The sequence below is a fragment of the Cornus florida genome, unplaced genomic scaffold, assembly GCF_030987335.1.
Source record: "Cornus florida cultivar Cherokee Brave unplaced genomic scaffold, ASM3098733v1 CherokeeBrave_3.0.0_Hap2_Chr01, whole genome shotgun sequence".
Lineage (NCBI taxonomy): Eukaryota > Viridiplantae > Streptophyta > Magnoliopsida > Cornales > Cornaceae > Cornus > Cornus florida.
The window spans coordinates 45,850,219-45,864,720 of NW_026775571.1; the positions used below are offsets into that span (position 1 = coordinate 45,850,219).

Consider the following 14,502-nt stretch of genomic DNA (forward strand, 5'->3'; position numbering starts at 1 on the left):
TAAAGTAAAGAGGCAAGAACCTTACTCTTAACAATACAACACAAAAATTTATCTATTACACAATTAACCCATACAAACAAAATTCCATACCTCGAGTGTGTAAACCTAATAATACATGGACAAGCCAAAAAATAAAAAAATAAATAAAAAAGATACTTGAAAGGAGAATATGGAAGGAGAACCTGAATGGAGAAATGGAAACAAACAAAAATCGCGAAAGAAGAACATGATAAGGTTGAAAGAATACAAGGAGGCACAGTCTTAGCTCAGGTCGAAAGAATACAAGGAGGCAGTGTTTAGCTCCATGGATCATCCCACCCACTAGGTCCCTCTCGTTTAACAAAGTCTATTATGGCCTGGACAGCTTCTTCAACTCTGTTTGACAGGGAATGATTTCCCCATTCAATTTCAACTTTCTCCGCACCACCCATTGCTCTACATAATCTGCTGGAGTTGAAACCAGAAAACCAAGTTTTTGGTCAAATCACAATCTCACAGAAACAACTAAAAGCATACATCCTAATGCATACAAACTATAAACTTCCTGTCATAACATGCAAAAGTTAAACGATAGTTCATGGCCTTGCCTGTCAACCAATGCTTTCTTGTCAACATAATCTGGTACATATTCATCTGCCATCGAAAAGATAACCTGCGGACAAAACACATGTATCAAACAAAAACAAAAAAAAAAAAACTCAAGAAATGAGGAATATTGAGGCCAGTGTTATTGGGTGATTTTATTGCCTGTCATGGCAGATTTGCTTGCTTAAGAAATATAGTGAGCTCCCCAATGTTTTCAAAAACTACAGTGGCATCCCCCATGTCAGAGACTGTCTTTAGATGGCATCTCAATTGACATTGACCACAAACGGAAGAGGAATCTGTTACCAAATTATAAACCCTAATGGAGGACAATTAAACAAAACATATGGGGGGTCACATTTTCACTTAACGAGGGAGAGGTTAGTGTAACTTTCCCTTCTCTCCCCTCCCACATGGCATCATTAAATGATGCAAGTCTGTCTGGAACTGGATCATATGACCGCTCCCTCAGCTAGACATAAACTACGGCGGAAACTCCCAGATTTGAACTGGGGAAAAAGAACTATAAACAATTCCCGTTACTTAAGTAATTACTAGCCTGATAAAATTACATACTGCCCTTACTAAATGAAAAAATTAACTTAAAAACTATGTTAAATGGAATATTCCAAAGTAGGTGAAATACCCGTTTCCGACACACATTATTCAGATATGTGTCCGACACACATTATTCAGATATGTGTCCGACACTTTTGGTTGGACATGCACCAAAAAATATATATTCAATATTATTATATTATTACTTCTAAATGAGCGGAATGTCTATTTTGCTCACTATGTTACATAAAACATTATTTTATACTTTAATGAATAAAATAAAAATACTTTTAGCAGTGTCCATGTGTCTTTTTATTTGGGATTTGACACGTCTCACACGATACATAATTGTACCCGACACACATACCCAAGTCCGTGTAACATAGCTTAAAGAAACAATTTTGAGATTAAGGCCTCTGGAAATGGATCGCCCCACATGTTTTTGCCCAAAAGGTAATTTAGTCAATAGAAAAGGACATTTTTGTCAGAGCATGACAGTTATAGCATGAGCAGTGAACATTGTTGAAACACTTATATGTATATATGCATTTAGGTTGGGGTCTTGTGGTAATTAGATATACGGTTTGTGGCTGTTATGTAATTAGGCCTTTATTGTATTGTATTGTATATAAACTCTCCTTATGTTTTAGGGTTTATATAATGAAAATATAAGAAGTTACTTCAGAGGCTCTCTCTTACGGTCTCTCTCTCTCTCTCTCTGTGTATTTCTACAATATACATATCTTCATTTTTACATGGTATCAGAGCGGATCAAAATTGTGAGTGTGGGAAATTGCAATTGTATTGTTCTTGTATAGATCTGTAGAGTTCAGAGCTCGCGACGGTATAGATCTGTAGATCTGTTCGCGACGGTGGTGTTTTTGCCCTTTTTGGGTGTCGACGAGCTCGCCGCCGTTTCTCATCGTCGTCGCTCGTCTCTCGTCGTTTGGTCTCAGATCTGAAACCCAGTTTTGTTACTCGCCGCCTTCTCTTGCCGTCGCTGCTTGCTGCTTGGTCACCGGCGGTTGTCGTCGTCGTTGCTGGTCGTTGTTTGGTCACCGATGGCTGTTGCGAGGTGCATCGCTGCTTGCCTATTCCATCGTCGTTGCCGCTGCCGCTGCGTACTCGCCGGAGAGTTAAGAGACGAATGGTGTTTGGCTACAGGTGCTCGCTATCCTAATCCAGGTTAATATAAACCGGATTTGTTTCGGCCCGATCCAAGGTCCGGCCCGTTCAACCCGAGCCAGCATCCGGCCCGCTAGACCCGATTCAGGATCCGGACCATTCGACCCGATTCAGGATCCGGCCCGTTAGCCCCGATTCAGGATCCGGCCCGTTAGACCCGATCTAGGATCCGGCCCGTTAGACCCGATCCAGGATCCGGCCCGATTCTCTTGCCGGGTCTGTTCCGCTCCAAATCTTCTTTTGTTCACGGTTAAACTCTGGTCTTGCCTTCTCGTGTGCAACAGCCTCTTTGGTAACTTGGCAGAGATAAGTTTTCTTTTTCTTTTCATATTCACATCTCCATGCCGGAAGATTCAAATGTTGCCTCTGGGTCTTCTGGAGTTAAATCTTCTGCAACATATGTTGATCCTGTTGGGCTGCAAATTACATCTATGAAATTAAGTAATTCCAATTACTTACTATGGGCTCAAGCAGTAAAGATTTCTTTAGGTGCCCGACGAAAGCTGAAGTTTATTACTACTAATCCTCCATCAAAAACATCATCAACATATGAGGAATGGGAAACTGATAACTATATGGTTATGTCTTGGTTGTGGAACAGTATGGAACCTTCAATTGCATCCACCTTTATGTTTGTCAACACTGCCAAGGCAATCTGGGATGCAGTTAAAGAAACTTATTCCATGGACACAAATGTTTCGCACATATATTCTTTGTATGAAAAGATATTTCATTCTCGTCAATCTGACTTCTCTGGTCAAGGGCTTGGTGAGTATTACAGTAATTTCAAAAGCCTGTTAGATGAGTTAAATCAGTACCACCCCTTGACTACTGATCCTGATGTTCTCAAGCGACAACGTGAGGAATTTTCTGTTTCAATTTTTCTTGCTGGTTTGCACCCGAACCATCATAATATTCGGGACCAGATTCTTGCGGGTGATGGAGGACTTCCATCTTTGGGTAACATTTACTCCCGCCTACTTAGGGTTTCAGAACAATCACATGTGACACCCACTGGAGTGAAAGAAAATTCAGCTATGATGATTCCTTCTATTTTTCCACAGTCCTCTAGAGGTCGTGATAGTTCTACTGGCAACAGAGGGTATGGTGGAAATTCAGGAGATATTCCTAGTGGCAACAGAGGGTATGGTGGAAATTCAGGTAGTTCTCGTGGCGGTAGTGGCCGCGATAGAAGTCGCAATCGCCGTGGTCGTGGACGTAGTGACACTCGTATGTGCAGCCACTGTAAAGGTACTAACCATTCTGTTGAGAACTGTTGGACTCTTCATGGGAAACCAACATGGGCAAATCAAGTAGTATCTTCCTCTGACCTTGCGGGGTCTCATCCCTCTCTTGGTCAGACTTCTGTATTACCATCACCTGCAGCTACTAGTGACACTGTGACACTATCACTATCACGAGCTGAGTTCAGTGCTTTGGTCAACCGGACACATCCCAACTCTACTGATGTAGTTAATTTTGCTCAATCAGGTAATATTGCATGCTTGTCCGATTTACAGACTTCAGCATCCCCTTGGGTCATTGACTCTGGGGCTTCTACCCATCTCACAGGTGATGCCTCTCTATTTTCTAACTTTCAGAAGTCTAGTTCCTCATCTTTTGTTACTCTGGCTGATGGTAGAACATGTTCCATTATTGGCCAGGGAACAATTAAATTAACCCCATCCATTTCTTTATCCTCTGTGCAATTAGTTCCAAATTTTCCTTTTAATTTATTATCTGTAAGTAAATTGACTCAAGCTCTGAAGTGTTTTGTCACATTTTATCCTTCGTCTTGTGTCTTTCAGGACCTCAACACGAAACAGACGATTGGTGGGGGCAGTAACAGAAATGGCCTATAGTATTTGGATTGCAAACCTTCCACTGTTGCTTTACATTCCCAGATGTCTTTGTACCAGTGGCATTACCGGTTAGGTCATCCCTCGTTGCGGTATTTGAAGTCTGCTTTGCCTTTCCTTGAGTCGGTACCTATTTTAAATTGTGAGTCTTGTCAGTTGGGTAAGCACCATAGAGTGCCGTTCCCTCCTCGTATTGTTAATCATCGGTCTTCTTTATTTGAATTAGTACATACGGACATTTGGGGTCCCGCTCGTCACACTAGTCACTCAGGTTTTTCTTATTTTGTTACCTTTGTTGATGATTATTCAAGGATGACTTGGTTGTTTTTAATGAAAGACCGTTCTGAACTGTTTTCCATATTTCAAATATTTTTAAAAGAAATTAAGGTCCAATTTGGGTGTGTTATACGCACTTTACAATCTGATAATGCTATGGAGTATGTCAAAGGTGCTATTTCTAATTTTTGTGACTCCCGTGGTATTTTGCACCAAACTTCTTGTTCTTATACTCCTCAACAAAATGGCGTAGCTGAACGGAAAAATAGGCATTTAATTGAAATAGCTCGTACATTAATGATACATATGCATCTTCCAAAAGCATTTTGGGGTGATGTTGTTTTAACTGCTCGTTATTTAATTAATTGTATGCCATCTTCCGTTCTTAATTGGAAATGTCCTTACTCCTTTGTTTTTCCTACTCGACCATTATTTGCATTGCCGCCTCATGTTGTTGGGTGTGTGTGTTTTGCTCACATATTACGTCCTGGCGCTGATAAATTGTCTCCTCGTGCCATTAAATGTGTCTTTATTGGATACTCTCGGACTCAAAAAGGTTATAAATGCTGGGATCCTAGCACTCATAAGGCTTTTGTGTGCATGGACGTTACATTTTTTGAGGATACTCCTTATTTTTCTTCACATAGTTTGTCTTTAGATACCGAGCTGCTGCTTCCGTTACCTGTTGTGTCAAATTCGTTACCCTGTGACCCACCACAATCACCTCATGTGCCACCGCCTCTTCAAGTGTATAGCCGTCGATCACGAGTAGCCCCCCCCCCCCAATTGTCTACTTCTATTGAGGCTCCTCCTGCTACTGATGATCTTCCTATTGCATTACGTAAGGGTGTTCGCTCCTGTGTCACTGCACACCCCATATCCAACTTTGTTTCCTATAAAAAGGTATCGCCCTCATTTTCTTGTTTTTTATCCACGTTATCTAGCTACTGCTGTTCCAAAAACTGTGCAGGATGCTCTATTTGATACAGCTTGGCGCAAAGCCATGATAGATGAAATGGATGCTCTTCATCATAATGGGACATGGGATCTTGTTTCCTTACCCCTCGGTTCCAAACCGGTTGGTTGTAAGTGGGTCTACACTATCAAATATCTCCATGATGGATCTGTTGAGCGATTGAAGGCTCGTCTTGTTGCAAAGGGATACACACAAACCTATGGTATTGATTATGATGAGACCTTTTCTCCTGTTGCGAAAATTTCTTCTATCCGAATCCTTATTTCTATTGCCGCCAATCGTAATTGGCCATTGTTTCAATTAGATGTGAAAAATGCTTTCTTACATGGTGACTTACATGAAGAGGTTTACATGGAGCAACCACCTGGATTTGTTGCTCAGGGGGAGTCTCGTTATGCTGTATGTCGACTTAAAAAGGTCCTGTACGGATTGAAACAATCTCCAAGGGCTTGGTTTGGAAAATTCTCCGAGGCGGTACTTTCCTTTGGCCTTAACAGATGTGAGACAGATCATTCGGTATTTCACCAACATACTAAAACTGGCTTTATATTTCTTGTGGTATATGTAGATGATATTGTTATAACAGGTGATAATTCTGACGACATTGCAAAGTTAAAATTGTTCTTGCAGAATCGGTTTCACACAAAGGATCTAAGCAAACTCAAATATTTCTTGGGTATTGAGGTTGCTAAATCCAAGGAAGGTATAAGTCTATCTCAAACAAAATATGTGTTGGACTTGTTAAAAGAAACAGGTATGTTAGGTACTTGCCCTGCTGATGCTCCTATGGACCCAAATATAAAATTATTACCTGATGATGGTGATTTATTTGACGATCATGGTAGATATCGACGTCTAGTTGGGAAATTAATTTATCTCACTATCACCCGACCTGACATTTCATATGCAGTTAGTGTTGTAAGTCAGTTCATGAGTGTTCCTAGAGTACCACATTGGAATGCTGTTCTTCGAATTATTCGATATCTCAAACAAGCTCCAGGTTTTGGATTACTATATAAACCTAATGGTCATCTTAATGTGACAGGTTTCACAGATGCTGACTGGGCTGATTCTCCCTCAGATAGGAAATCTACTACAGACTATTGTACACTTGTTGGTGGAAACCTTGTTACATGGAAAAGTAAGAAGCAAACAGTTGCAGCACGGTCTAGCGCTGAAGCAGAATATAGGGCGATGGCCCATACCTCTAGTAAGTTAACGTGGATTCAACACTTTCTTGAAGAACTTGGGTTAATAGTCAAGACTCCTATTCCACTGCTATGTGATAACCAAGCAGCTATTCACATCGCATCCAATCCGGTTTTTCATGAAAGAACCAAGCACATTGAAGTTGATTGTCACTTCACTCGAGAGAAAATATTGAGTGGAAATATTTCTACTCCATTCGTGAAGTCTGAAGACCAACTAGCTGATATGTTTACTAAGGCTCTTGGTCATAATCGGTTAAAAATAATTTGTTCCAAGCTGGGATTATATGATATATATTCTCCAGCTTGAGGGGGAGTGTTGAAACACTTATATGTATATATGCATTTAGGTTGGGGTCTTATGGTAATTAGATATAGGGTTTGTGGCTGTTATGTAATTAGACCTTTATTGTATTGTATTGTATATAAACTCTCCTTATGTTTTAGGGTTTATATAATGAAAATATGAGAAGTTACTTCAGAGGCTCTCTCTTACGGTCTCTCTCTCTCTCTCTCTGTGTATTTCTACAATATACATATCTTCATTTTTACAAACATGATTATTTAATTTATTTTCCTTCCATTTTCAAATGGAAATAAGACAGCATGGGGTATTTCATAGGGCTTTAGGAAAGTATAGGGGATTATTTGACAAATTGATAATTCAAGGGGGTTATTTGCTACTGCGAGAAAGTTCAGGGGGCTTTTGGCATTTTGCCCTTCATTTAATTGACTAATGAAAAAATATAGAAGCATTTATCTTAAAAGAAAATGAAGAAAAAATTAATTATCCCATTTAAATTGGCATCTGGGTTATCATGTCCATTAATCGCGGTTATCACACAAGAATCTGTTTTCAACAAGCAATATACATGAAATATACAAAAGCCTACCTGGCATGGTGTGTTCATCATGTGCCCAAGTTTCATTCTCAGCTGGTCATCGCTAAGGTCAGAACTAAACATGTCATCATCCCCCATATATGCACAAAGGGAGTGATATCTGCAAGGTGCTTTGTATTTCAGTCAGAGAGCAAATGAAAACAATCATAATCTCAACTCGCCAACTCAGGCCCCGGAAACTTAATTTAACAAGTACACCAGAGAGGAATATTACATTAATGAGAAATTGATTATTTGCAAAGTTTTTTAAAGTAAATTGATTATTTATTAAGTGATATAAATAATTATCTAGGTTCTCATCTATATATGTTTTATAAATATAATAAAATTTTAAGGTAGTTTATAAGAAGCAGAATGCAATTAGCCATTAAAATGGGTTCTCTCTTTTTAATTTTCTTTTTCTGTTCTTTTGAGAGAGAGGGAGTTGATGCACAATGCAATTAGTCAATGCACAAGGCATTCTAAAATCATGTGCGCCATTTAAAAAAGATGTGCAAGGTTGTGCAGTTCTACTTTTGACTACCTTACTTATGCTAATTTGTGTGATAATCATGTCTTTGACAAAACAATAAATTTCAAATAATAGAAAATCAGGCTACCCGTTGACAATCTACAACTTAATAGAACACATTCTAAGTCTTAATTCTAGAAGCAGCCTGAAATTTTTCACACATTTTTTCTTTCTATTTTTTGACCAATCATATTAGAAGGTGTATAAGTTAGAATGCCCATCATAACAATAAAAGATATATTTTGATTTTCTTTTTTTTTTTGGATAATCTTAATTCAAAAAAACTTTTGTTATTTTGATTCTTAGAGCTATAATAAAGGCCAATGAATTCATACCAGCAGAAGTTCTGTATGCATTTAAAAGTGAGTCTATCCAATAATATTTTATGTTCAATAAAAAGGGAAAACTGAGGAAACATAAGTTAACCAGGCAAAACTTAATGAGGCAAGGAATGCTTTTAAAATATTCAAAAAAACGTGGCAATGAAAGTTGTTAAAATTGAAAGCATCCATAAACATAAAAAAACGATTGCTAGTTCTAGGTAAAACAAGAGAAAATTGTATCCTCACCTATAGGCAGTTATTGGGGCACTTGGATCTGCTTCCCTAGGCATTAACTCCGATCCCCGCCCTTCCTTCATCAAATTTGAAGCCAAATCAATCATTGCAGCTGTTTCAGGAAGAGTTGCATGGTATTCCCGATCACTAACTGGTGCCTAAACAATTCAATTAAAATCATGATCAGAACCGCATATTGTAACATAATAACCAGGCATTAAAAATTTGAAAGGAATTTAATTAAAATGTTTCTATAGAAACAAAAGATTATGAATGTAAACTATCAGATATCATTTGAAACATTAGCGATAAAAAAAGTCCCATGTATATATGTATGAGGAAAGCTAACTTCCCAACCTTCATTGGAGGTTAAAGCTTGTCCCCATTTTTTTAGACAATAAGAGTCCCCCATTTTTGTTGTTTAGTTATTGAAGGGGTACCAAGAAGACAACTCCGCTCCCAAATTCTCAAAATCGACATAAAAAAGAGGCATATGATACAGTGAAAAACTTTTCAAGTGAAGGTTACTTCTGTCCTTTTATATTTATTTATTTATTTATTTGCATCTTCACTTCATCATCCATTTTTCCTTGGACACCTACGAAAGAAAACCAAGTCACCGACGACCATGGATCCAACAACCGCAGCACCCCCACCACCACAACCGGCAGCCGCAGCACCACCATCCCCGTCTCAATGGTGGTTCCTATCGATGAATGATATGCAGATTTAAGCTCATGATAGATCTTTCAAGACTTGAACTCAATTTCAAGCTTGTTGAAGGTGAATATTTCTTTCACACCTCTCTCTATTTCTTCCTCTCTTCTATCTCCTGTAAATGTTCAAGACAATGGGTATTTATAGCCCATTTGAAGATATAGTCGCTTATAGTCGATGGACCATTTAAAGAGCAAGTAGGTGGTCATTGGATCTTTCCAAATTTGAAAACTTAAGAACTTGAAATTGGCTACAATAGAGTTTTAGACCACTACTCCTAGATATGCTTTTTTCAAAAACCTATTTTTAGAAGGCTAAACCTTCATTTGTAGCAAGCTACTAAGAATTCAGCTTATAGTACAAGGTATTGGTTTTTGCATAGTAGGCGGTTAAGCTTATGATTCAATAATATACCGGTCTACAGGAATTTTAGTTTTTCATGGCTACAAATCAATTTGTAGTCAGCTACAAGTCGCCATATTTAAAGATAAGATCTTGCTAAGTTAAGCTGGGTTAATAACAAAGAGGAAGAGTAGTTTGCCTAGAAGGGAAACAACAAAGAGGTCAACCAAAACTTATGTGGGATGAAGTAATTAAAAATGATTTCAAAAATTAAAATTAAGAGAAGACATAACGTATAATAGGAAGGAAGGAAAGAAAGAAAGAACATATTCACGTGGCCAACCCCATCCATATGGGATAAAGGCAAGGATGATGATGAATTGTACGAGGATGACTCACAAGGTAAACACTGAGGGTAATGGTTGAAGAACAAGACCACCAAAATGAATGTGCATTAATTAGTGTTGAATGATATTACTTATAAAAAATATAAATAAAAAAATTAGTGTAGAACGATATTGTAGCATAATGTTTAACTGAATTTATAACCCTATATAAAGGAGATTCCATAAAAAGGTTCATGTAGTCGACTTCAAGTAATAGGAACAGACATTATGAGTTGAGAATTTCAATATGCAGTCACAAACTCATTTGAAATCTAGAATACCAGATCAAACCAGGTAGTTCACTTCTAGACTTCTTACACACATTCAGATTCACATATCTTTGTGTTTGTGTGTGCGCGCGCAGGGGATCCCTTCACCTCTCTCCCATCCCGACAATGTATTTGAGATTTCCCCTCACAATCACAACATTGAATACAAGCCCGTATTAATAATGTATAAAGAATGTACTAGCCATCAGATGGAAAAAATGAAAAAATTCTACAGCATTAGAACACTTCATAACACTACAAAAAAGTAATATTTTTGAACTTAACGTTAAAGAAAGAACCACTTTAGCTGACACTCTTGGTTGCAGTATTGGCTCTTTTCCTTTATCATATTTAGGGTTGCCTCTTGGGATGTCGTCTAGGAGAGTGGGAAGTTGGGATCCTGTGGTGGAGAGGTTCGAGAGGTCATTGGCAGGGTGGAAGAAACAGTATCTTTCGAAAGGTGGAAGGGCCACTTTGATGAAGAGTACTCTGTCAAGCCGTCCAACTTATTTCCTATCTCTTTTTCAGATTCCATCTTCCGTGGCCGAGAGGATTGAGAGGTTGCAGTGGAATTTCCTTTGGGATAGGATGGGGGAGAAATTCAAGTATCATCTGGTTCGTTGGGATCAGGTGTGTAGCCTGATTCGGATGGGAGGTTTAGGCATTAGAAGATTGGTGCCTTTCAATAATGTCCTTTTGGGGAAGTGGTTATGGAGATTTGGGGTGGAGAGACAGACTTTGGAGGAGGGTGGTAGCGAGCAGATTTGGAGAGGTGAGAGGTGGATGGTGTTCCATTGAGGTAAGATTCCCAAGTGGTGTTGGGGTTTGGAAATCCATTCGGAAGGGGTGGGATGAATTCTCCAAACACATTAGATTTCGAGTCAAGGATGGGAAGGGGATCCATTTTTCGGAGGACTTTTGGTGTGGTAATTGCCCTCTTGCTCTTTACTTTCCCCAGACTCTTCAGGATTGCCAGAATAAACACGCTTTGGTGTTTTGACTGCTATTGTCTTCATAGTGGGAGAACATTTTGGAATGTGCATTTTACAAGGCATTTTCAGAATTGGGAGATTGAAGACGCCATTGGTCTTTTGGAATTGCTGTACTGCCAGGAGATTATTGTGGATTCCTTCTTCCTAGGGTCGCTTTGATGTTCGGTCTTTCTAAGGGAGTCTTTCGAAAGTCCAAGGGCATCCTTTCCGGTGGAAGGCAATTTGGCACTCTAAGGCCCTCTCAAAGTGGCTTTCTTTGCGTGGTCATCCGTGTTGGGAAAGATCTTGACCCAAGATAACTTAAGGAGAAGGAGACAAGTGGTGGTGAACTGTTGTTATATGTGTAAGAGAGACGAGGAAACGGTTGACCACCTTCTTTTGCATTGTCTAGTGGCTCGGGATTGTTGGGTTTTGTTGTTGGGTTTGTTTGGGGTTCGGTGGGTTATGCCCAGGTCCTCCAGAATCTTGGTTGAGGCTTGGAGAGGTTGTATAGTGGGGTCCCAATTTTGTGATTTCGGGTGGGTTGTGCCTTTGTGCGTCTGCTGGTTTTTATAGCTTGAAAGAAATAGGATATCCTACAAAGGAAAGGAGAATCCTATTGGGGCGTTGAAGTTCTCCATTATTAGCACTCCTTTTTATAAGGGTTCTAGGGAGAAATTGTAATTCTATGGAGGAAATAGTTGATTTTTTGGACTCCCTAGGAGTTTAGAGGCCTTATTAGGCCTTGTGTATCTTCCGAGGGATGTGTTCCCCTTTTGAATGCTTCTTTTATACAATTTTACTTATCAAAAAAAAAAAAAAAAAAAAAAAACAAAGAAGAACCAGAAACTCCTGATATGAGTAGAAGGGAAACTATATTCTGCAAATGAGGAGGAATAACTCAGGATAGGCCTGTGATACGAACTAGCAGCTCAAGATCATTTTGATGAGGAAATCAACTCGTAAGCTTGTTATTCAAATGAGCCAAGCTTCCTAAGACCCATATTTGGTTCCAAGAGGGTCACAATAACTGAGCACTTATGGTCTATAAGAAAAATGTTCTAGCTTATTCTAAAGGTATTTTGCAGTTCTAGGGATAAACTGAATCATTTCCTAAATTTTTAAATTCTCAGAGTTTGAGATAATAGACTCTCAACTTGTCAGCTTTGCACGAATAAATCCATGGGATTGTTTTTTTTTTTTTTTTTTTTTTTTTTTTTTTTGCCATTCTATATATCATAATTATAGAACACTGTCTCACTGCTACTTATACTTCTTCCTGTGAAAACTGACAAAGCCCCTAAATAGATTGTTTCTTGTACAAACTTCAAGCCTGTAAAATTATCCAAAAAATAAAAACTTGAAGCCTGTACATGGATCGGATCAGGTTCGATCTAATCTGAATCTTATAACCGATCAGATAACCTGACACGTTTATTTATGAATGAATCTACATCCAACTTGTTATTAATTGGATATACAATCCGAAAACCAATTTGTTAAGGGTGTAATTTTTTGTTATAAAAATAATGTCAAATGAGATTAGCAAATAATGATTAGAAAAAGAAAAAAGAGAACACATACACCCACCCACATATACACACGACAATGCAACAACTCTTCAACAATGTAAAAGTACATATAATGTGAGGAAGCAACAGAATTTTTAAAAAATAGGAGCACAATGAAAAACTGAATTTCAATAGGGGAATACCTGAAAAATAGCTGCACGAACTGCTCTAGAGCATGCAGCATTTGTACGCATGTAATGAACAATATCCTAAATGGATTAACAACCAGAGTTAGTCAATCTTATATCCTCATAAAGTGTGGTCATCAGTGTTACATTTAAATTGGGTCGCTCGCAATTTCAAAAGAAAAAAGCACTCACCTGACAGCCAGTACTATGCCCAAGCAGTACCACACCCTCAGACTCTTCCTTGTTTATTAAGTAACTAATCAATTGATCAAGCTCCATGGCATCCTGTAATATAAAATTTAACAGAAAAAATGCAAGAGCAAAAAAATAAGATCATCTCATGAGTACTAATATAATGCCAATGATATGTCGCCAGTTATCACATATAATGGCAAAAATATAATACCAATTATCACATATAATTGTACCATAGGGCTGCAACTCGGGCACGTTAGAGGGGTTGAAGAGTCAACCCAAGGTTTAAGAGCTTCAGCCCAATCCCAAGCCCAAGCCCAAGCGAGCTCTAACTCAATGTGCCTAACCCGAATTCAACCCGAGCAGCCTGGACTGTCAGGTTGAGTCTTTGAGAAAAAAAGATATCTTATCATTAGATGAGTTAAGAATAACTCTCATTGAGTAAAACTCAGAAACATCACATTGTAGATTTAAGATCCCAAACACCAAAAAAAAAACCTCAATACACTGCCAAAATGATATGATCACAAACATTAGTTCCTTCCAACCTTACATTGACAAATTCAACATTACAGTCAACAAAACTATTTAAAGTATTTGTTCAGACCTTAAAAGTTAAATAACCAAATTAAACTAACATCAAAAACCAAAACCTCACAATACACGGATTAAATTCCGCATAATGTCATCACCAAATTATAAAAATTAAAAGCACAAAAAAGAGAAGGCACCAAGGTTTCAGGGTTTTGGGTACTATAAAGTTGCTCCGACCGAGACAGAGGTGAATGGCAAACTTTGAAGCAATGAGGTGGTGACTAGCTACGTGGTGAGTGGATAGTGGCCAACAACGAGAGGTGAGGTGTGGTCGTTTTGAAAAGTGATCAAGAATCTGAGATGATACACTACAGTTTGAAGAGGTGAATGGCAGGATTGGCAACAATGAGGTGGTGACCGGCGAGGTGGTGGCCGCAGCAATTCTCTCTCTCAAGCTGCTAAAGTTTGGAGAGTTGATAGTACTGATTTCTCTTTAGCTATGAGAAAAAAATTATATCAAGTGTGTCAACCGTTGCACCAAAAATCATGGTCTTGAGAGTCAGGCTGAGTCTCTGCATATCGCCCTCGTCGTACAGGACTTGACCAAGTCCGCCAATACATTGAGGAATTAGAATCACATCAAACTTGTCGGGAGTCCATACCCACTCAGCCGAATAGACACTGTTAGGTCATTAGGATTTGGCATGGATAAATTTCCTAACAGAATGCGAAGCTATAATTTTGTCTTTTTACTTCTTTTTCAAAAGTTGGT

At 38.6% G+C, this 14,502-nt stretch overlaps 1 protein-coding gene across 1 annotated transcript in view; it reads right to left on the minus strand.

Annotated features, from left to right (window-relative positions):
- LOC132295759 (UPF0613 protein PB24D3.06c) overlaps nt 1–14,502 on the minus strand; it is a 32,141-nt gene continuing 17,639 nt past the window's right edge. Inside the window, exons 4-9 of the mRNA XM_059794052.1 lie at nt 13,194–13,286; nt 13,017–13,082; nt 8,630–8,775; nt 7,541–7,649; nt 588–652; nt 1–444 (exon numbers count right to left, since the gene is read on the minus strand). Of these exons, the coding sequence (XP_059650035.1) occupies nt 297–444; nt 588–652; nt 7,541–7,649; nt 8,630–8,775; nt 13,017–13,082; nt 13,194–13,286 (627 nt within the window). The 3' untranslated portion in view covers nt 1–296. The remainder of the gene's footprint in view (nt 445–587; nt 653–7,540; nt 7,650–8,629; nt 8,776–13,016; nt 13,083–13,193; nt 13,287–14,502) is intronic.